At 48.4% G+C, this 21,248-nt stretch overlaps 2 protein-coding genes across 5 annotated transcripts; one reads left to right on the top strand and one right to left on the bottom strand.

The window, feature by feature from the left end:
* Window positions 1-242: 242 nt before the first annotated feature.
* LOC148887528 (uncharacterized) lies at window positions 243-12,541 on the bottom strand. The gene is made up of 17 exons (XM_089014738.1): window positions 11,714-12,541; window positions 9,859-11,344; window positions 9,670-9,784; window positions 9,041-9,557; window positions 8,506-8,757; window positions 8,348-8,422; window positions 8,186-8,254; window positions 7,227-7,339; window positions 7,073-7,131; window positions 6,919-7,008; window positions 4,135-4,178; window positions 2,941-3,143; window positions 2,793-2,863; window positions 2,570-2,727; window positions 2,130-2,277; window positions 1,554-1,697; window positions 243-1,480 (listed from the first exon to the last, which is right to left on the bottom strand). The coding sequence occupies exons 1-17, from the start codon at window positions 11,728-11,730 to the stop codon at window positions 1,250-1,252; spliced, it is 3,792 nt and encodes a 1,263-aa protein (XP_088870864.1). The 5' UTR covers window positions 11,731-12,541; the 3' UTR covers window positions 243-1,249.
* Window positions 12,542-12,833: 292 nt separating this feature from the next.
* Window positions 12,834-20,039, top strand: LOC148887529 (microtubule-associated protein tau-like). 4 transcript variants are annotated; one of them, XM_089014754.1, is made up of 11 exons: window positions 12,834-12,986; window positions 15,459-15,621; window positions 15,693-15,738; window positions 15,819-16,054; window positions 16,142-16,234; window positions 16,297-16,389; window positions 16,545-16,637; window positions 17,042-17,123; window positions 17,205-17,311; window positions 17,864-17,963; window positions 18,107-18,275. In XM_089014754.1, the coding sequence occupies exons 2-11, from the start codon at window positions 15,475-15,477 to the stop codon at window positions 18,133-18,135; spliced, it is 1,026 nt and encodes a 341-aa protein (XP_088870880.1). In that variant the 5' UTR covers window positions 12,834-12,986; window positions 15,459-15,474; the 3' UTR covers window positions 18,136-18,275. The 4 variants fall into 4 exon arrangements, with proteins under 4 accessions (XP_088870880.1, XP_088870882.1, XP_088870879.1 ...); XM_089014756.1 differs by lacking the exon at window positions 16,545-16,637; XM_089014753.1 differs by lacking the exon at window positions 17,864-17,963 and having other exon boundaries at window positions 12,836-12,986; window positions 18,107-20,039.
* Window positions 20,040-21,248: the final 1,209 nt, after the last annotated feature.

Raw genomic sequence — 21,248 nt, forward strand, 5'->3', positions numbered from 1 at the left:
CAACGTGAAACATTTTCGTTCCCAGTTTTTATAAATCACATTTTTGTGACATCTGTCAATTTTGGATGCGAATTTTACAGCGACAATTACTTTTTCGGTAAGAAAAAAATATTAAGTAGTCAATATTTTATCAGAAACATACGATGTCGTTTCCCCCCCCCAAAAAATGAAATAAAAACATCTAAATATAAGTATGATTTTCCCCACAAGTGAATGCAACACACTTCTCATTCCAATGAAGAACAAAGAAACGTTTTTATTCAACTAGATGAAAATGTACACAAAAGAGAAGAAAGAGAAGACGGACAGTGACCTGAATTAATCCGAAAGCCCAAATCAAGAAGAATAAACATGCTTTATTATTTACAATCATTCTATTATCGATGGAAAGAAGGGGGTGGGGAATGCTGTCAGGGCGACCACCACTATGCGCCAAGCGCAAGCCTGTGTCCATCACTCGATGGACGTGGGCACTTTGGTTACCATGGTAACTAGCCTCTGCCTCCACCTCAAGTCAGTCGCTAACTTGGGGGTGGGGCTTAACTGTCCCTTGAGCTCAATATTGAATGATAAATTCCCAATAAACACAGCATGTCTATTTGTGCGCACGCACACACATCTCCAATGAACACATGACACAGACAGACACACACCGGAAAGGCCAAAATGCACACAAACACACACACTAAAATAAATGCAATTGATTGAAGGTGAAGAAGAGTCAAAATGTCCCCCATGTGTTAAACTGTATATGAAGGGGGGTGGGCTGAATGAGCCAACCAATAAACAGCTAGTGTGGGAGATGAGTGAGACCTTTGAAATGCTGCTCCGACCTCCGTTCAACGTTCAAGGGTGGCCTCGGCCTTTGACGACACGCGTCGTGTAGTCAAATGTGGCGCGTGGGAGAAGCTGAAAGAACATTCCAGATCCGTCTGGTGAGTGAAAGCAAAGCTCCTTGAGTGCCACCGGTGGGCACAAAGGACAACAGATGGACAAGACGGGGAAGAGAAGAAGGCAAGATGAAGAAAGGAGTGAAAAGAAAAGGTGAAGAGAAAAGTAGAAGGTGCGTATGCAAAGCGAGCAGGGCACTTTCCTATTCTGACTGAGCGCCATTTTGCATGGAGTTTCGGGCGCCATTGTCCCCGTCCATCCGCAGCGGCTAGCCTGAGGAATCATGGCGTCGCGGGCGAGAATCTACCGCACGCCCGAAAGCAAAGAAAAAGCCCAGCGGCGGGCTTCGACACGTTCCTCACTTCTTCACGGCTTGCTTGTAGCTGTGCCGCTGGACTTCCTGCCGAGCTTTGCCGCCCGTTCGGGTTCCGCTAGCCTGGCTTCCGTCGTGCAAAGCGGGGCTTGACTCCGCCCTCTCCAGAGCGCTCTCATCCTCCTCCAGTTCGGCCTCGCTGCTGGGGCCGCCGCCGCTGCCACCTCCATCCATCTTGGCCCGTAACTGGGCCACGTACGTTTCATAGCGTGTTTTCTACGTAAATCAGAAAAATAAATAACCATCATTTATGGCTCATGTTTCAAATATTATGGAGATGTTTACGGACCTCGAAATGCAGATACTGGTCCCTCTGTTGGTACTGGTCTAGCTGTCTGCCTTTGAGTTTGTTTTGAGGCGGGCAAGAAAGCAGCTCGGCCAGCTCTGAAGATACGGCCCGCAAACGGGCCTCATGGGAACGCATCTGCTCCTCCTGTAAATGAACACCGACCAAACGGTCGTAAGTCAAAATGGTCGTAAGTCGAAATCCATTCAAAATGTTGAAAAGAGACTCGGAGGCTAAATGACTTCAAACTGGTGCCATCACGCGGTCGATTGCTGTGCGAGAGTGAGATGCTGGCTGGCTGGCTGGCCAAAATTGTCGTACACGTTGCCGACCTGCTAGCGTGTTGCGGTGCCAGGCGTAGAATTAAAATGTTAAATATCGGGTCTGGAGGTCGCGGTCTTAAGTACGGGTGGTCGTAAGTCGAGCTGGTCGTTAGTCGGATGTTACCTGTATATACTTGTCACTCATATCATAACAACAACAACAAAATGGCTGTCACCTGACATCATGGATTTTTTTTCGGTTGAACACAAACACAACGTTAGTCACAACTATGAATGCTGTGTGTGACGGGCCCACCTCGGATAGTTTGGACATGTTGCCCGGCAACAGCGGCCTGCTGAATTTCTTCTGGGAGCTGATGGCGGCCGGCGGGAAGGGCGGAGACGAGAACGTGGCCGCCACTGTGTTGATGCTGGTGATCCACGACTGCATCTGCTCGGCGTTTCTGTCGCGTTTGACGAGGAAACGTCAATGTCGGAGGTTGAGATGGGAAAGGTCCACGTGAACCATTTCAACCGGCAAATGGGCCACTTACTATAAACATTGAGCGCTCATCAGGAAGAAGAAAAAAAACACAATGTGCAATGGTCGCTATGGATGCAGGAAGTCTTACACAAGCAGCCAATCAACAAACTCCCTCAAGACCGAGGCAGGCCTCGGGAGGCGGGGCTTAACTATCTGGGCCAAACTCAACATGTACTTGCGGATGTGTGTGAAAGTGCGATTCACACACTTACGGCGCCTGGAAGAGGAAGAGCCTCCAGTCTGCAGTTCGAAGGTAGAAGACGTTGGGGCGTTTGCTGTAATCAGCCGCTTTGATGGCGAGCGAGTGATGGATGGAGACGGCGTTCTTCAGGTCGTCGTCCGTCAGCGGTTTGTCGGCGCGGTACTCGCCCTGGGCGTCGGGACGTTAGCATGATCGTTGGTACGCCGTACGACACGAAAGGAGGCGCGACTCACTTTCTGCAGGTAGAGGATGAGCCCCTTCAAGATGGCGTAGAAGGTCTTCCAGCCTCGTTTGCCTCTCGGTGCTTCCGCAAAATAATTGCGAGTGAGCGTGTGTTTTTGTTTATGCGCGTCCCCGTTGTTACTCAAAAACTTGACGTACTTCTCTTCCCATCCGAGTCGGCGTGCACTTTGCGCACCAGGAAGCCGTTTTTGTACAGCGGCGTCCTACAGGGCACCGTCTCGTCCGTCGATAACGTTCCGTCCTCGCTGCCACCGCCGCCGCCACTCCCCTTGGCCGATCTCGATGAATCGCATAGGCTGTCCCCGAGTTCAGAGAAAGACTTCCTCAGTTCCTCCTCATCGCTATGGCGACAGTAAAAAAAGACATGAATACATTTGGACTAAGTCACAAGTACAAATGAAATGAAAATGCTTGAGTGCGTGTGTGTATGGCTATTTCTGTGAGGACCATCACAAAATCATTCAAATAGGAATGTGTGTATTTTTGTACGGCTACTTTTGTGAGGACCATCACAAAAACATTCACACTGGAACGTATGTGTTTTGGTATGCCTATATCTGTGAGGACCATCACGAAAACCTTCAAACAGGAATGTGTGTATCACGAAGAAGGCGTGGCTGACGTTGTTTGACGTCACACGAGCAACACTTGTTAGCTCAGCAGGTGGCGCCCCGCGTTCCCAAATAGAAGACAGACAAGAGCGCCACATAAGCGCTTAGCCAGGCCAATCAGCAGTGCAGCCTGTTGCCTAGCAACTGCAGCACGGCCCGAGCGGCTTCTTCCACCCCTACTTAGGCAGGGTGGGGGGGGATGTGTTTCCACGGTTACACCTCGCTAAATGACACACATCTACATACACAAAATACACACAACCCCGACACGCCCCATCAGGTGGCCGTGCGACGTCATCAAACAGCGTCGTCATGGAGATGAAGTATTTTGCTCCCGCGGCTATTCCGGGACAGGAAGTGGGAGGATGCAGGTGATGCGAGAGAGAGAGAGAGAGAGAGAGAGCGCAAAGTGAGCGAGAGAGGAAAGAGAGAGAGAGGTCGTCATGGTGCCGTCACCTTGGCAACAAAGCCTAGCCAGCCGCTGAACTAATTGCCATCTCCGAGCATCTGTAGAGCTACCCGGCGTTGTCAACGTTTACAATTTTCTACGCTCTAATCACGAGATCGAAGCAGTTTTTGGATACTGGACTGGACCTTGATAGTTCTTCAAAAGTCTTGTGAATATCCCTCGTCGGGATTATGGGGTGTTGGTAGGGATCAGGTGAATAATTATAATAGTCCCCAGTGACTAGCGTGTAGTGTGTGTATGTGTGTGTCTTACAGGGTCCACTGCAGCTTCTGTGTTTTGATGGAGTTATAAAGCGCCTGCAGAAAACACAAACAAACAAACAATACTTAGATTGGTAGTGCGAGAAATTAGCTAGCGGCTAGTGTTTGACCAATCACCAACTAGCGTGCGATGATGTCATCAGAACAGGAAATTGATCGCATGAATTAGCCAGGCGTGGAAGTAGGTCAATTGCGCCGATCATCACAGCAGATACACTCAACTACAGTAATCCCTCGTTTTTCATAGTTAATGGGGACCAGGGTTAACGGGGACAGTGTATATGTAGGAATACGGTGATCCCTTTGACTGATTTTTTTTTTAGGGTTTGTTCATGACAGTAATCCCTTGTTTTTTATGGCTAGTGGGACCAGGACCACCCGCGATAGATGAAAATCCGCAAAGTCGAGTTATGTAATACAGTGATCCCTCACTACTTCGCGGTTCACTTATTGCAATTTCAGTACATTGCAGATTTTTTTTTTCAGGAAAAAAAACGTTAAAAATTCGTTAAGAAGGCTTTGTACATGGCTGTAGATTGACGTCACCCAAAAAGTGAACCGCGAAGTAGTGAGGGCTAACCGTATTCCTACATATGCATGGTTGTTTGAAGCGGTTACTTCAAAAAACTACTTTTACATTACGCGCAGTTCAAATATCACAAAGTGTTTCAGTTAGCAACCCGTTAGCGACCAGCTAGGGCCACACTGGTGAGGACGTGGTGAAACAGGCGGTCAACCGGTCAGCCCAGAGTGAACTTCGCAGAGGAAACTGGGAGTAGGGAGGGGGGATGATGCTGTGTCGGTCGCCATAGCGACACGCTTCGGCGTACCTTCCTCCTCTTGCGGGCCTGCGGGTGGTTCTGGCCGTCCTGAGCTTTTCCCAGCAGGTCGGGAAAGACGAGCGGTTTGAGGGATCGCGAACGAGGCGTCCTGGGGTAGCGAAAGGGGTCCATCATGCGGAAATCGCGGCCGTAGCGCACCGTGCAGAGCGAGCGCGAGCGCAGGCGTCCCGCCGAGTGCAGGCTGTTCACGCCGATCATGGTCTGGCTAAAGAAGTCGCTGCAAAACGGCGAGCAGAGGGCCGAAAAGGGAAGGAGGAGTCGCCGGAGATGACGAGGGTGGCTGGAAATCACTGGCCCGGCGCGCTCGCACCTGACGCATCCACGTCCATGGCCGCCGCACAACTTCTTCCAAGGGGTGTGTGCGAACGGGGGTGGTGGAAACGGGGGGGCGGGTGCTATGGGGCGTCGACGCTCAGACGCGGGATTCCGAAGAGCGTCACTTTCCTCGCGAGCCGACGGGGAGGAGACCAAAAAGAAAAAGAAGCTTCCTGTTGCTCTCGGGGTGGTCGTTTCTCAGTTTTTTTTCCCCAGCAGGCATTTCTCTCGCCATCCCCGTCCCCTACATCGCCCCCTCTTTCTTTCCTCTTGTGTTGCCACGGCGACCAGAAGGCGAGAAGCCGTCGAATGTCACCGGCAGAATGTCTTCCTCGCTCTCTCGTTCGTTCTCTCTCACTTCATCGCTCATACCGCCCCCGTTCTACCCCCCCCCCCCTGAATCCTCCCTCCCTCCCTCCCTCAAGCCCCACCCCCTCCCTCCCGTTCTGTTTGGTCTTCGCACATCCAGGCAATGATGAGCAGCTCATGTGGGCGAAAAGGTGCAAATGTTCGCCGTCAACTTTCCATCCACTTCCTGTTGGACTCTCACTGCTTGTGTGTGTTTGTATCACTAGACTTGTGAGGACCACTAACATTTTATACCATACATAGTGAGGACATTTTTGACAAGTGAGACCTTTTGGCAAGTTCTTCATTCTAAAGGCTTACAGAGGGTCTATATATGCACATGTTAAAGTTTCAGAGAGGTCCTCACAAATTCACTCAAAATGATTTTTTAGTGTATATTTTCATTTCACTTGGATACACACAGTGTGTGTTGGTGTGTGTGTGTGTGTGTGTGTGAGTGTGAAAGAGAGAGTGTGCGTCAGCGAGTGCGTGTAAGAGAAAGTGTGTGAGAAAGAGAGTCAGCGTCTGTGCACGTGTGTGAGAGCGAAAAGAGACTAAGTGTCAGAAAGAGACATGTGTCATGATGGCCACTAGGGGGCAACGCCTGCATGAAGACTAGGTTTGCAAATCAGTTTTTTTTCTACTTCCTGTTTGTGAACACTCATCAAGCAGACGCTTGTCGCTGTATCCAAATCAGTAGGCTGCGTTCTTAGCAGAACGTTGTTCGTAAGGTTCTTCCATCATGTACCAGTCGCAGAAACGGCGGCCATTTTGGAAAAGCCCAGCGTAGAAGAAGAGCGCAGCAATGTAAGCGACCGAGAGCAGCCTTGGATGACGTACGTTTCCATGGAAACAAAGGCCGCAACTATGGTCACGTGGTTTATGTATGGACGACTCGTGTTAAGGAGATGCTAATAGTTAGCAGACGCTAGCTCATCATTAACAGGGAACGATAAACAAACCGCATCTAATGAGCTCGTTAAAAACAGGAACCCGGATACATCAGCCGCCCACCGCCTCGTTTCCATGGCGATCGAGTTGAAAGGACCGTAAAAGGGAGGGGGGGTCTCGCTAGCATCCACACAGTACTGTGGCAACCACAGGGGGGGGATGAGATTAACAACGCTTGGGGACTGTACACAGGAAGGAAGCCGCGGTAACAGTTGGGATGTTTACACTCATGGACACAATGAAAATAAAGCTAATGAGGACAGCTAGCGGTAAAAAGAAAAATGAATTATGCTAATGGGGAATAGGAAATGAAGACTTACTTTGAGCAGGTGTTTGGGGAAGGCTCGTCCGTCGTTGAGTCCGTCCAAGTTGTGGACAAATTGTACGCAAGACATCTTGGCGCCAACATTCTGACAAAATGACATCCAGATTTCAGAGTCCACAGCAATTGTGATTGAGGGTTGTAAAACTCACCGGGCCGTGCAGGTCCGTGCTAAGGGCCATTAGCGCTCGTGTTAGCGTGTGGACGGCATCTGAAAAGAAATGTAACATTTTATTGCCGACGTGTTATTTTTCACAGTTCATATTTTGACTTTTTATCCACGTGGACGCCATCGCGTGTTCTCACCCGCCGAGGTAAAACCGGTCGGGTTGCACAGCCAATAGCGGCGGGAGAAATGCCACAGCAGCCTCTCTCGCTCTTGACTCTGACCCGACATCACCACCTGCATCAGGAACACCCTGTACGGGTACACATACATTTACACGTTTTTATCATTTACGGTGACCAAAAAAATAATCATGGAAGCACACAGTGGCTTTGTCAGCTTATACACACTTTTAAATATCAGACTTTATGAAGTCGCGTTTTGACCGATTTTACATTCATAATGGGGACTAAATTCCAATATATTTAAATGTATTTCAATAATTCACACACGTTCCTTACCAGGTACACCTGAACAATGGGGACCTCACACAAACTGTATTATGAATCAAAAAAGGCGATCTTAACCATCAAATGAAAGTCAATTATGTGAATAATCATAAAAAGAACTATTTACATTTTTGGGTTTGTTAAGCATTGTGTGACTTGAATATAGAAACACACACTGTTGTGTTCGCATAACGAGTTCTATTTCAGAACATTATGTTTGTTGAAAAAGTCAATTCAACCTTTTTTCTACAGTTTCACTGAAACATAAACATATAAGAGTGAAAAGTGTGTGTGTATCCAAGTGAAATGAAAATACACACAAAAAAATTATCTTTCATGCAGTTGTGAGGACCTCTCTGAAAATAAGAATAATAAAACATTTAATTTATAAGCAGCTTGCAAAACTCTTAAGGATATTTTACAGTCACAGGATCAGTTTTTCTGCGGGTGAGCAGCTTTGAGAGATGCATATATAGACCCTATAGAAGCCTTTAGAATGAAAAACTTGTCAAAAATGTCCTCACTACGTATGGTATAAAAGCATAGTGGACCTCACAAATATAGCCATACAACGCTCTCATACACACACACACACACACACAAACACACACGAGTATTGTCAAAGTTGAGCACCAAAATTCCACACAAACCTGAGCGCTTGATCCAAGGGTAGATGCGAGAAGTCAAAGACTCGGAGGGACTCGTCGGCTAGCAGGCGGCTGAAGTCATCGTTTGGCCACGCAAAAACAAGACAAGAAGATGAAGAAGAAGAAGATGACGCTTCAGGATGCAGCGGCGGCGCAAGGACTCACTTCCTGCTTAGTCGTTGCGCCGCGTACGCCTGGCGGGAGCCGTCCGGGTGTCGCGCCGTCCTGTTGTCGCAACACCTGCTGACGACACCCAAATATTCCTTTGATTGATTCCTTGATTTTTTTTTAATAATAGAGTACACAAAAGCTTATCCGTTGACCTTGATCCAAATGACGGTGTGTCCGCCGAGGCGCCGCTTAGCCTCTCGCTGGATGGCGCCCGGGTGGCGTCCGAATCAGGCGCGGGGTCTCGGGCGTCCAGGCTGTGATAGGATGTCCCTTTTGCTCTCGCCGACTCCAAGATGCTTTCAAAGTGGCAGCTGAAGGCGTCCTCGGTGGCCCGGGGTGGATGCTGAAGTCGGACGGGCGACTTGAGAGCCGACCGATGGGCGTCCAGGAAACACTCCGACGCCCTGCACACAAAATGGCAGGTGGCATTATTCCTCAAATCCGACAATATTCTTAATTTTGTTCACATCGGATGAATGTAATCATCAGCTGCACTAGCCTTTCTTACTCTCGCAGTGGAGAGATGTATATTTCACAGCAGAAAAGTGATGGAAGTAGAAAAACAAAATACAGTAACTGCTGTAAAGGCAGTCACATTCTATTCCTTATTAATCGGGTCTCAAAAAGTTGCAATCCGTATTCATTTGAAAAGACTGTCAATGTAAATAATGCAAATGAAAAATGGACCTCTTCATGCACGGGAAGCCTTGTTCCAGTTCCCGCGCCGCTTCTTGTTGTTTCCTGTCATCCCCTTGCATCCTCACACTTGCCCAGCTCACCACTTCTTCCTCTTCCTCCACCTGCTCTCTTTGTCGACCCCCCTCTTCATAAGACCCTACAGCCAAATCGGTAGGACTTAGACCTGACCCCTGAGGACCCTCCCCGTGGACACTTTTACTACTCCCAAACGCAGAGTCTTTGTCCACCTTTCCACCCATCAGCACCTCATCCATGTCCGTCTCTCGGTAGCAGCGCAGTGGGACAGCGTCCAGGTCGGTTTCGGAGTACTTGAGGGTACGGCGGATGACGCCCGTTTCGGGGGACCACCCGACATGGGCGGCGGCGGGGGGCGGGGTCACTAATTCCACTTCCACGTGTCGAACATGTTGATTGGCGGCAACCAGCGGAAGGGAGGAGGGAGGAGTCGGGGTGGGAGATTCGCTGGAGTGTCCACTAGGGGGTGCTGTGGAAGCTTCAAGAAAGTCTACATGGAAAAGAAGAAAGAGATTAATTTAAGGATATCACATTGTAGTCACTCAGCTAACCAACTAGTTAACTTTTTTTGCTAGTTAGCCACCACAAATTTTCATATTCACCTTTGTGGGTGTCACCTTTTCTGCCGGCGCCCTCTCCAGGTCCAAAGAGAAACTCCCACTTGGCCCGAGCAATCTTCTGACAATGTAGCGAGAAGAAAGGAGCTGCACTGTCCGTCTGCAAAAGTCCAAATGACAACGAAAAAACATCTCAGATGATCTAAACTTGGCGAAAGATGGTCCAAGGCCCACCTGTATTCCAGAGGTCGAGGATCCGGTCTCGTTTCCCTGGTGGCCGGACTGAAGGGACTCAGGAGACAAGCAATCTTGCTCCCCTAAACTGCCCGTAACTCCGCTGGAGCCCGGTGAGGATCCTCCCATGGCCTCCAAAGGGAAGTCACAGTCTGTGTCTGGGGAGTCTAGGATCACAGGGCCCAGAAGGAGGCGCTCTCTCCTTTTTCGCTCAGCCCGCTTCTGTTGCGTTGTTGGGCTGAGAGATCCATGCTTTCCAGACCCATCGCAAGCCTGGTCGCTGTCCGGGAGTAGGTAGGGACTGCTACTCTGCCCTTTATCCGGTGCCTCTTGAATCATCTGACTGACTAAGGGTTTGGAGGTCAACCATGAGTGATCTCCTCTCTCTCTGCATCCCGAGCCCCTCCGGTTGGCGCCGATGTACTGGGGTGTCTGACATCGATGGAGGGTGAGACTATCAGGTGGTCGGTGGCTACCCAGAGACACTCCAGGGTCCCTGATGGGGGAGCCAAGCTCGGTAGGAGGGTGAGAGGGGCGGTGGACCCGTGGAGGAGGGGAAGATGAGTCAGGAGTCCAGCTCAGAAGCTGGTTGGATTGGTGGTGAGGTCGCCCACCCTGGTTTTCAGCTGCCATGTGGACGGGAATGTTCATCTTGTGAGTTGGATGTGGAGACGAGGGTCTGGATTCTTTAGGATCAATCCACGGGGCGGATGAACGTTTAGAAATTTCACTCAGCTGGTTTAAGACTCCCCTGAGGTCTTCTCCCATTTCCGCAGGCCTTTGAGAGTGAAAAAGGGGACTTTGGGACTGCGAGGACTGCTGGTTTGACACCGAAGGCCACCCACATGACCCACGATTTTTGTTGTGGTGCAGGACAGGAGAACCGGACCAGGACTGACAACGGGTTGGGTGATGGGTCCGATGCTCCGGTCTATGTGCCACTTTGAGACTTAATAACGGGGATGCAAAGTGCTCCCAAGCCTTTCGACTTGCAGCCCTGTCAACGGGGTCCAAAGCGGGTCGGGACCCTGAAGGTTGAAATCTCAGTTTAGGGCTGCATGAAGACTCATACCAAAAAGGGTCACAAAGTCTTTTGTGAACCGGGGTGTATCTTTCTTGACTGTTCCCTGAACTGCTTAAAGTCTTCACATTGGACTTCTGGACATAACTGAAGGAGACCACAGACCGCTTGGCATCAATCCCGTCTTTGTTGTTCAAACTGGCCTTGCTGGAGGTCTTCATGTCACATGGTAGGCTCCAGCGTTTGAAAACCCTAGGAGAAACTGGAGATTGGCGGAGATTTTTTAGGACTAGGGGCTGGTTGGCGAGCTGGGATAGAAGGTCCCGAGGATAACTATGTTTGTGTTCTCCAAATGTCTTCCCCCCTACATTAGGATCGGAAGCAGATCGGACTTCCACATACAGATGGACGACCTTCCCGGATTGGGACATTGCCTCCCTCCGCTTGTGCACCCTTAGGCAGCACCTAGAAAAGAGGGAGGAATTTGTTAATGATTAAATAAACAAACAAACGCAGGACTTGTGCACATAAACAACAATGTTTGTGTATAGGAGTCAAGAAATGTGAGGGGACGGGGGCTGCAGTGCGTAAATGAATGTGTGCATGAGCATGTAGAGGTCATGCAAATAGTTGAAGATGAGACCAAGTGCAAACATGAAGGTGACAATACGAAAACTTTCGTCAAGCAGGCACCCAAAAAGTTGTGTGATTGGCACACAGAAAGCTGCTGCGTCAATGTTGGGGGGGCAAGTGGGGACGAACGAGGGGTTCTGAAGGAGAAACGCAGTGCATGACGGACGGACGGAAGGAAGAAGACGAGGAAGAGTTACTCACAGGACGGAATCTCGCATTCATGTTGACAACCATCGCAACGGTGACAGACTGCATCTCGTGGTACCCTCGACGGCGACAGGACAAGACGTCGCTGGTTCGTCCTCCTGGCGGATTGAGCTCGTGCCCGTGCACTTGACGTCAGGTGGGAGAAAGAGACGCAAAACGCCCGCAGCCCCGCCCCTGCCTGTGCCGGCCGGGCCACCCCTGGCACCACTGAACATGCGCAATGCTTACCCCGCACCGACACCTGCGTCTGCGTGCGCGTACTCTGACAGGAGGATTTGACGAGCACGCCGATCGTGCGGGCTGAGCATCACGTGACGGGCTGCTGCAGTGCACGTGACGCCCGGTTGGTGAAACGTGGGGCAGGTTCATATTTATCCACCACGTGGTGGCATTCATAGATTTTTTTTTTGTGATTGGCAACGTTTAAAACTGAGTACATTAAAATACTTTCACTTCATGTATTCAAACAAAGGTGAAAACGTCGGTTAGCTGAATGCCAACACATAATTCCAAACACGATTGGCGTGGTAACAGATAGCATTGCTCGTCACAGTGATAGACAGCAAGTGAAAATATATTATTTTCGCTCTCAAAATATATTATTTTTTCTTGCAGTGGGAGTAGAAGAAGTACGACTGCGAAAATATAAAATTTTATCTGTAAAAATACATTATTTTAGCTTTCGGTGGGAGTAGAAGAAGTAGTAGAACTAGGCTCCGTGTGACTGTGTTACACTACTGCCTCAATGTGGCCAAGACGGGCACACCAGACGGATTGATACAAATACAATTTCAACGATACAATAACCAAGTTTAAAGAAGTCTAACAATATTAAAAGCTTTTGTTTTCCTTAAAAATTAAAACGAAAGACAAATATGATGAAACAGACAAAGGAGAAGAAGAAAATAAGGAATTAAAAGCAGCACCGTGAATGTTGCTCTTCACCAATGTTGTCTTTGTCGCCGTCTTGTGGCCATTTTGTTGACTGCGTTTGAGGGCGGCAATAGAGCAACATAGGCTTCTGTGGGCGGGGGGTACGTTCGTTTATTTATGCTGAAATGTAAAAAAAAATCAAATGAAGGCACGTGTGGAGCTAAATGTTACATTGAATTATTAAATACATTTAAATGGGGAAAAACAAATATTAGTTTCAACCCAGGCGCGCGCCCCCCATCGGCGTGAGCGTTCAAAGCGAGGAGGAGGGAGCCGTGCTTGCGTGCGCGCCGTCCACCCGAGAGAAGAACGAATCGTCTGCAAGTGCACGCAGGTAAGAATCAATGCCGCCGTGACCCCCTATTTCCACACCCCAAATCCAGCCGGAACGCATTTAGCATCACGCGCAAGGCGATACGGGTCGCGCGCGTGCGTTTTCGTTTGAGGTCATGCACGTACGAATCCACAATATGCGTGTTGATTTGCTAAACGCGTGCGCGCGCGCCATAGTGCGCGTGTATGTGTTTTTTTCCTCGCGCGCGGGACGGCGGGCGTCGTTCGCGCGTGCACGCGAAATCCTTCGAGCAGGTTCTCGCGACGAGCGTCTTTGTGTCGCGCGTGTCCGCTGCGAGAGCGCGCATTGTTTTATTCTAGAACGTGGTAGCAACGATGGCTGACACCATCTCCCCCCACATATCCCCCCCCCTCAGAACGTTCTAGCAGTCTGCCTAAAAAAAGATAACGATGACGTTTCCCTTGTGTGGCCTTCCATCAGATCAGCATAAGGTGCATGCATTAGTCAGTCCTTTGGAAAGGCTAGTTCAGGCTAGCCACATTTTTTTCTTCAGACATGGAAGAACATTTTCGCCTTTGCTTCCCCTTACAAGAAAACAAAATGGAGATACACTGGTGCCAATATCTCAACTCAACTTAGTTGACAATACGAACCGGTTTGGAAACTCGTGAAGGACCCTCCCGAAAATAGCCTTCCCGCTGTTAATTGCCACTCCCTGGTTAAGTTTACTCTGAACATAAACACAAAACAAATAAAATGACATAACGATACCCTCCGCACCCTGCCCACCACCTTTTCCAGCGACAATCCATGCCCACCAAATCCAGCAGACATTTAAACAGCTTCTTCCCCCGTCGCCATTAGCTCTCTAAACAGTAACTCATATAGATAGAAAGCTAGTTAGCTAGCTAATAGATAACTATAACAACAACAATAATAATAATAATACATTTAATTTCTAAGCACCTTTCAAAACTGTCAAGGTCACTTTACATTCACAGGATAACTTTTTCTGTGGGTGAGCAGTGTGTTCGACATACTTGGCCAATAAAGATGATTCTGAAGCAAACAAGAACAACTTCAAAATCTCAAGGCGAACAAACAATGAAAACACTATAAATAGGCAAGTAGTAGTATAGTATAGTATTGTATAGGGAATCTATTTGAACACAAACGATGGTGCAACACATGCAGACAGATAATTACAATACTCACCGAAGTATCTTCTTTACCCTCTATGAAAAATGACTCAAGGAAACCCATGGTTAGCGCTGTTAGCTTAGTATAGATTAGCATAAAGCATTCAGGTGTGAAACTAGCTCTAGTGTTAGCATGTCAGTAGACGCCAGGGTAGGGCAAACTGTGCGCATGTGCATGCATGTGGATTACATTGGTGTTTATAATATGTTTGTTTATGACCGTGCACGTGTGTATGCGCAAGATCATTTTGCCGGAAGCTTCCGGCGGCGAGCCTGAAGCGGCTAAGTGGGTCAGGACCAATCAAGCACTAAATAGAGCAGGGAGGAGTGGACGCTACCTGGAGTGGCGTCCAATCCTAAACTAGCAGACAAGATCCATCAATAGGCTTGTATAGCTAAACGTCGGACGACATGCAACGGGGAAGAATGCTAACATGCTAGCGGCATCCAACGTCGGCTGCATGTGAAGGGGGTCGGGTGGGGGGGGGGGGGTGGAGGTTTGGTGAAGACCGCCCCTCCCTCACCCGTCCTCTTTGTCTTGTTCCGGCTGCTCGTTCATGCAAACGCCTCAATGGCGGTTTTGTCCGCGAGCGCTGAGGGGTGCGCGGCTAAATAGGACACGCACACTGCGCGGGGCTTGACAAGGGTCCCCATTACTGTGAAAAGTGACATCATGATTTGCTGTTGTTTGTTTGAGCAAGTCGGGACCACTGGGAAGCCATTTTGTGCCGGTGGCGGCAAGTGGAAGGTGGGCGAAAGAAACCTCGGCGCCTGGCGGTGGCGGTGGATTGGAGTAGCCTTTATTAGTCTTGCAGTGGAGAAATTGACATTTCACAGGAAGAGTAAAGGAAAGGAAGAAGTAGAAAAACAAAATACAGGAGATGCTGTCAAGGCAGCCACTCTCGCGGCGCCATTTTGAAGTCAAAACAACAACAAAAAATTAAATCACAAATAATGTGACAACACAAAAAACATGGACAGTGATTCAATCCTAAGCACTTTCTGCACTTTGTTGTATGAAGCAGTTGTAGATGAAAGAGCAGACGATCAACGCGTCCTTTACTCCAGTGGATCAGGGACGTCATGGTGGAATGTGCATGTCGACTTTAAGCTAAATGTTGAACACAAACAAAGCTGTAGCATCCATTGACGAAAAGAGACTGTCCCACGTAAATCCGCTTCAATTCCAAGCCGCGACAAAAAAAGCTAGCTCATGTGAGAACTTGCTGTCGGCTGCCTGCTCGGGCGCCATCTTGGACTTCATCCATGCTTCTAAATGACGTTTTACATCTTGTATCTCCTTCTTCCGCAGCTCTGCCGTCGCCAGCATGGACCATACCGCTGCCAATAACAGCTACATGGCTGCCGCGGAAGCCAACATGGCCGCTTTGAGCCTTAACGAGCACCGTCACGAGAACGGCGGCGTCCTGAGGGGACAGGCGAAAGACAAGATGGACAATGGAGCCATGGAGAAGGTAGGTTCAACACACGCGGCAGTCCTCCAATCATGGAGGATCTTCACTGGTCTGCTTTTTCTGGATTGCAGAAGTCTCAAACTACTGCTAGCAAAATGTCCGCCAAAGCTCAGCCAGGTACGTCCACGGCAGCGCCACCACTCAACCAATAGAAACCTGCCGACCCCCCCAACCGCCGTCATCGGACTGCGTTTCAGATGCTACGAGCGGCCAGAGCAGTCCTGGGACGCCCAAGTCTCCGCCCGGAGGCAAGTCGGCAAGCGACACCCACAAGGTGAGGAAGGTGGCGGTGGTGCGGAGTTCTCCAAAGTCACCCGGTTCCCTGAAGACCGCCGTCCCTTTGAGCTCGGCACCGCCCATGCCTGACCTCAAGACCGTCAAGTCCAAGATCGGATCCACTGGAAACCTCAAGCACCAGCCGGGCGGTGGCAAGGTAGGGATGTTGAGGGTCTCTGGGACCTAGCTAGGCCTAGGACGATGGTGTTTTTGAGGTCACCTGGTGGTCCTCCTTCCTACTCAGGTGCAGATCCTGGACCAGAAAGTGGACTACAGCAACGTCCAGTCCAAGTGCGGTTCCAAAGCCAACATCAAACACGTCCCTGGTGGCGGCAACGTGAGTCGAGGCGCGCTTGACGCGTATTGGCTGAGCCACTTCAAAACCATCTCCTTGTTCAGGTTCAAATCCTGGACAAGAAAATGGACCTGTCGGCCGTCCAATCCCGTTGCGGCTCTAAAGATAACCTCAAGCACACGCCAGGCGGTGGCAAGGTGAGGGTGTTAAGTGGCGTATCGGTGAAGGCCATGTATGTATGAACGCTAACGTCTGTAGCGACCGCTAGGGTGCGGTGGACTTGGGACTGGGTGCTCTTTGTCCAGGCACGTAGGCCATTTTGTGCATGGTAACCAGCATCTCTGACTTCCAGGTTGAGATTGTGGACAAGAAGTTGGACTTGAGCAACGTGCGTTCCCGCTGCGGTTCCAAAGATAATATTAAACATGTCCCCGGTGGAGGCAATGTGAGTAGCTCACTGCTGATTGGCTGTTGGGCAGTCCAAGACCCTCCCCCTTTTTCCTTGTCAAGGATCAAACCCCGCAACCAATCCGTACTACCCACACCCCACCTGACCGCTACCAGCTGCACTTTTATAATAATAATAATAATAATAATAATAATACGTGTCATTTGTAAGTGCCAATAGATAGCCAGCCAGCTACCAGATACCTTTTGACACAAGTCGGCGTGTCCATTTTGTGTCTATCACCTGGCGTTTCCGCGGCGATGCCAAATCCATCATTTGCTGTGACGGATGTCCGTCAAAAACGGTTCTGAAGAGATGGGCGGGGCCTGGGCAGTTTTCATGGGGGTGTTTGGTGTTTTGCACCCCAAGGACTTGAAGGTCGTCTTCTGTTCTCCCGCCAGGTGCAAATTGTCCACAAAAAAGTGGACCTGACCAGCGTGTCGTCCAAGTGCGGCTCCAAAGATAACATCCGCCACAAACCGGGTGAGTTCACGTGCGTGGGCGAGGTCACGGTATCAAGGGAAGTCCTCCCGCAATTATCTGATCCGTTGTTTCTTCTTCCAGGTGGCGGCAACGTGGAGATCAAAAACGAGAAGCTGGAGTTCAGAGTTCAGTCCAAGGTGGGCTCACTTGGCAACATCAATCACGTGCCGGGAGGCGGCCAGAAAAAGGTAAAACGCCCACAAACTAAATTCTCGGCCTGCTGCAGATCTCGTTGGCTTTTTTTGGGCTCCTTTGGCTTGAGGGAAGAACATAAAATAAGATTGTACAGTCAAACCTTGGTTTTCAAACATCTCAGTTCTCACCCAATTCGGTTGACAAACAAACATTTTGGGTTTGACCTGCTCTATTATTACATATGTATACAGTTTATGCTTTAAAATTGTTTAAAAAGTGCTGTTTTCTAGATATGGAACGGATAAAAAAAAAAGACATTGAATATAATGAAAAGTGATGTTTTGGTTTTCAAACAAATTGCTTTTCGACCAGGTTTCGGGAAGGGATTATGGTTGAAAACCAAGGTACGATTGTTTTAGGGTGATAAAAATGACCAGCAGCTGTCCGTCGCTTCCTTTCCCATCATGCACTGCTCATTATTATTGACAATTTTTATTTTCAGTTTGCGCTTTGATTTGATTTGTGTTGACGCCATCACGTTTGCTTTTGTTGCATGCGTCACCCCCCCCCCCCGCCCATAACACTTCCCCTTACACCCGGCGTAGCGAGCCATGGAAAAGAAAGGCGGTGCAAGCCCCTCGGATGGCCCCTCCCCTGCCGCCACGCCCCCTCACGCTGTCTCACCCGCCAAGATGGAGGACGCCAGTAAGTACTAATACGCCATCTTCATCATCCTCATCATCATCATCTCCCTTCGTGTAGACGCTAGGTCAGCGTGTTTTTTTTTTTTTTTTGAATCGAGGGGTACCGTCACTAACAAAAGTGGCCGTTTGTCCGTTTGGTCGCAGATCGAGAGCCACAAGCTGAACTTCCGTGAAGGCGCCAGGGCGCGTACGGACCACGGCGCCGAGATCATCTCCCTGGAGGACTCGCCCACCCAAGAGCTCAGCACCGTGTCGTCGTCCGGTAGCCTCAACATGGCCGACCCGCCCCAACTGTCCACGCTGGCCGATCGGGTCAGCGCCTCGCTGGCCCGGCAGGGACTGTGAGCTGTTGCCATGACACCCACCCACCCCCCCCTCCAACTCATCCCGCTACTACTCCCTACACGTCATTTTCCTCAGTGGACTTTTTATAACCATCGTCATGAGAGCAGGGGTATCAAACTTGGTATGTTTGTGCCTTCCAGTCATTAACTCATTCACTGCCATTCACCAATTTATTCGGGAATTGAAAATATGACGTAGAGCGCCATTTTATTTTTTTCTCGTTTGGGTGCCGATAAAGCGCTGGCCATGGCCTCTGGGCATGTTTTTTTCCTTTCCACAATGGGGTAGCATTTCCGTTTTTTCTATGTTAGCACTTTGTTCCAGCTTCAGCTGTTGTCAATAATAATACATTTCATTTATAAGCACCTTTCAAAACTCTCAAGGACACTTTACAGTGATATTTTTTTCTGCGGGTGAGCAGCGGCGGCCACACGTGCGAGCGTTCACATCAACCCGGAAGTAACATAAAGTAAAAAAACAACAACAACAAAAATACTAACAAATAATATGACAACACAAAGACACAGAGTCAATCATTCTTTCTGTACCCTCTTTGTGACATGAAGCAGTTCTAGATGAAAGAGGAGAGGAGCTAGCTTTCTATCTGACTTATTTCCGGGTTGAGTGAAGGCCTAGCTAGCTATCTCTTAGCTATCTATTAGCTGGCTAGCTTTCTATCCGAGTTACTTAGTTATTGAATTACCTGTTTATTAGCGAGCTAGCTTTCTATCAGAGTGACTTCCGGGTTGAGTGAAGGCCCAGCTAGCTATCTGTCATTCTTATTATTATTATTATTGTACATCCTGGCAGTGAATGAGTTAAAGTGGTCATTAATGCGCCCTCTAGCGGACAAAATTAGAAACAGTCACATGTTTTTTTTTAAATGGCAGTGTCAAAGTATTCTTCCACATAGCCCAATCGGATCTCTGTTGACCCCCCCCCCCCTTGTGCATTGGAGTCTTTCCTATTTGGGTGTTTTTCATTGGGATGTTGCACATTCCATTGAGGGTGCTACGGAGTTGCCATGGTTACCAACCCTGCATTCAAGTCGGTTTAGATACTCTCTTTGTGGCCATTTTGGCTATTTTGATGGCGGCTTTTTTTTCTCCCCTTCATCCCTCCGTTGACCCTCGTTTGACACAAAAAAAGTTGCTGGGGCGCCGCGTCGCTAGTTTTGTGCGCGGGCGACAGGGATGCTTTTGAAATGTCAGTTGCCAAATGATGGGATGGCGAGGGTAGGATGAGCCAATCTTTCAAAGCGGTATCAATGTCAATGTCTGCATATTTTTTAGCATTATGATCGGGCGGTTTTGTGTGTTGTATGTACTGTATGTATAGATTAGTTGATTGACAGGTATGGAGCTTTCTAAAATTTAGAGCCAATTCCAAAAAATAGTTTTAAAAAATTCCTGTTAAGACATCCCATCATGCATGAAGCACCAAATGGAAGCAAAGCAGTTTGGATGGCTTTTTTTTATTGTCCAACCTACACAAAGCTGTTGTATTTCATATGCAGGGTAATGCCAAACCCCGCCCCCCCACCCTCCAAGTCATGTTTTCATACCAGAACCGTGGTGCATGCTAACTTTGTCAAAAGACAAAGATCTCTATGAGCCAGTTTCCATAGTAACCAACTCACGCCGTACAGTGCTGCAAATGTGATCGTTGTTGTGCATTTTAATGTATGTTTGTGTTTGACAATAAACGCTGATCAGTCACTTAAAAGTCTGAATGTTGTCAAAACGTTCAATTTGTCGAGGGGAAATCTGACAACGTGAAGCCGCTTTTTAGCAGTTGTGGAACTGTCGCAGCTTGGAATTGAAGCGGTTTACGTGCGACAGGAGATGTGAGACAATATCTTTACGCCAATAGATGCTATAGCTTTGTTTGTTTTCAACATTTAGCTTGTAGCAGACGTGCATCTTTCCCTACATTACATCACTAAAGGTTGAGTGAAGGCCTAGCTAGCTAGCTGTTAGCTAGCTAGCTTTCTATCCTAGTTACTTAGCTATCTATTAGCTAGCTAGCTATCTAGACTGCCGCGTGTGGCTGCCGCTGCTCACCCACAGAAAAACTTATCCTGTGACTTTAAAGTGACCTTGAGTTTTGAAAGGCGCTTATATATGAAATGTATTAATAATAATAATAATTATTATATGGTGGGGCATAGTAGCAGCAATACACTTACTGATAAAAATACACAATACACTTACAGTATTTTGTCTAGTTTTAAGGCTTATTTAGTCGAAAATTATGTTTTATGGCGACCTGGGAACGGATTATTCTCATGTTAATGGTTTTCTATGGGAAATTAATGTTTGGAAAACACACTTTTCACTATAAACACACTTTCTGGGAACCAATTAAGTTCATAAGTCATGGTATCACTGTAATGATAAAATTAACTTGATTTCACTCACCCACTGGACCAAAAAGTTGCCAGGAATCTGTCCATCCTTTGACTGGAGGGCGGTTAAAGGGGAAGCAGGAAAGCGTAGCTGCGCGCAGCTCCAGTTAAGCACCTTAAAATAACTGAAAAAAAAAGTTTATCCAAAGCAGACATTAAGGAAAATTGTGTAGAATTAAGACATTTACGGGAACCGCCCAGTTTGCGGTCTATTAGCACTCTCTGCTGGTATAAAGTTGACAATGCATAGAATGAAAAATTCTGGCATCTAAATAATACTCATAATAATACACTTCATTTTTAAGCGTCTTTCAAAACTCTCAAGGTCACTTTCGTTTTCTTTCTTCGGGTGAGCAGTGACAGCCACACGCGCCAGCGTTCACTCAACCCGGAATACAGTGGGACCATGGCTTACGCACACAATTGGTTCCGAAAAGGGCCAAGTGTGTATCCCAAAAATTAATTTCCCATAGGAAACCATTAAAATGAGAATAATCCGTTCCCAGGTCTCCATAAAATATCATTTTCAACTAA

This window comes from Hippocampus bargibanti, linkage group LG15 (genome assembly GCF_051943395.1).
Source record: "Hippocampus bargibanti isolate YZ-2025 linkage group LG15, ASM5194339v1, whole genome shotgun sequence".
Taxonomy (NCBI): Eukaryota; Metazoa; Chordata; class Actinopteri; order Syngnathiformes; family Syngnathidae; genus Hippocampus; species Hippocampus bargibanti.

Coding starts and splice junctions, on each gene's coding strand:
- LOC148887528 (XM_089014738.1), bottom strand. Junction 9,785..9,858: donor CCTCGACCTCTGGAATACAG/GTGGGCCTTGGA, acceptor GGACTTTTGCAG/ACGGACAGTGCAGCTCCTTT. Junction 4,179..6,918: donor TCCCCAAACACCTGCTCAAA/GTAAGTCTTCAT, acceptor TGTTTTCTGCAG/GCGCTTTATAACTCCATCAA.
- LOC148887529 (XM_089014753.1), top strand. CDS start 15,475: ATGGACCATACCGCTGCCAATAACAGCTACATGGCTGCCGCGGAAGCC. Junction 16,390..16,544: donor ACACGCCAGGCGGTGGCAAG/GTGAGGGTGTTA, acceptor TCTGACTTCCAG/GTTGAGATTGTGGACAAGAA. Junction 16,638..17,041: donor ATGTCCCCGGTGGAGGCAAT/GTGAGTAGCTCA, acceptor TTCTCCCGCCAG/GTGCAAATTGTCCACAAAAA.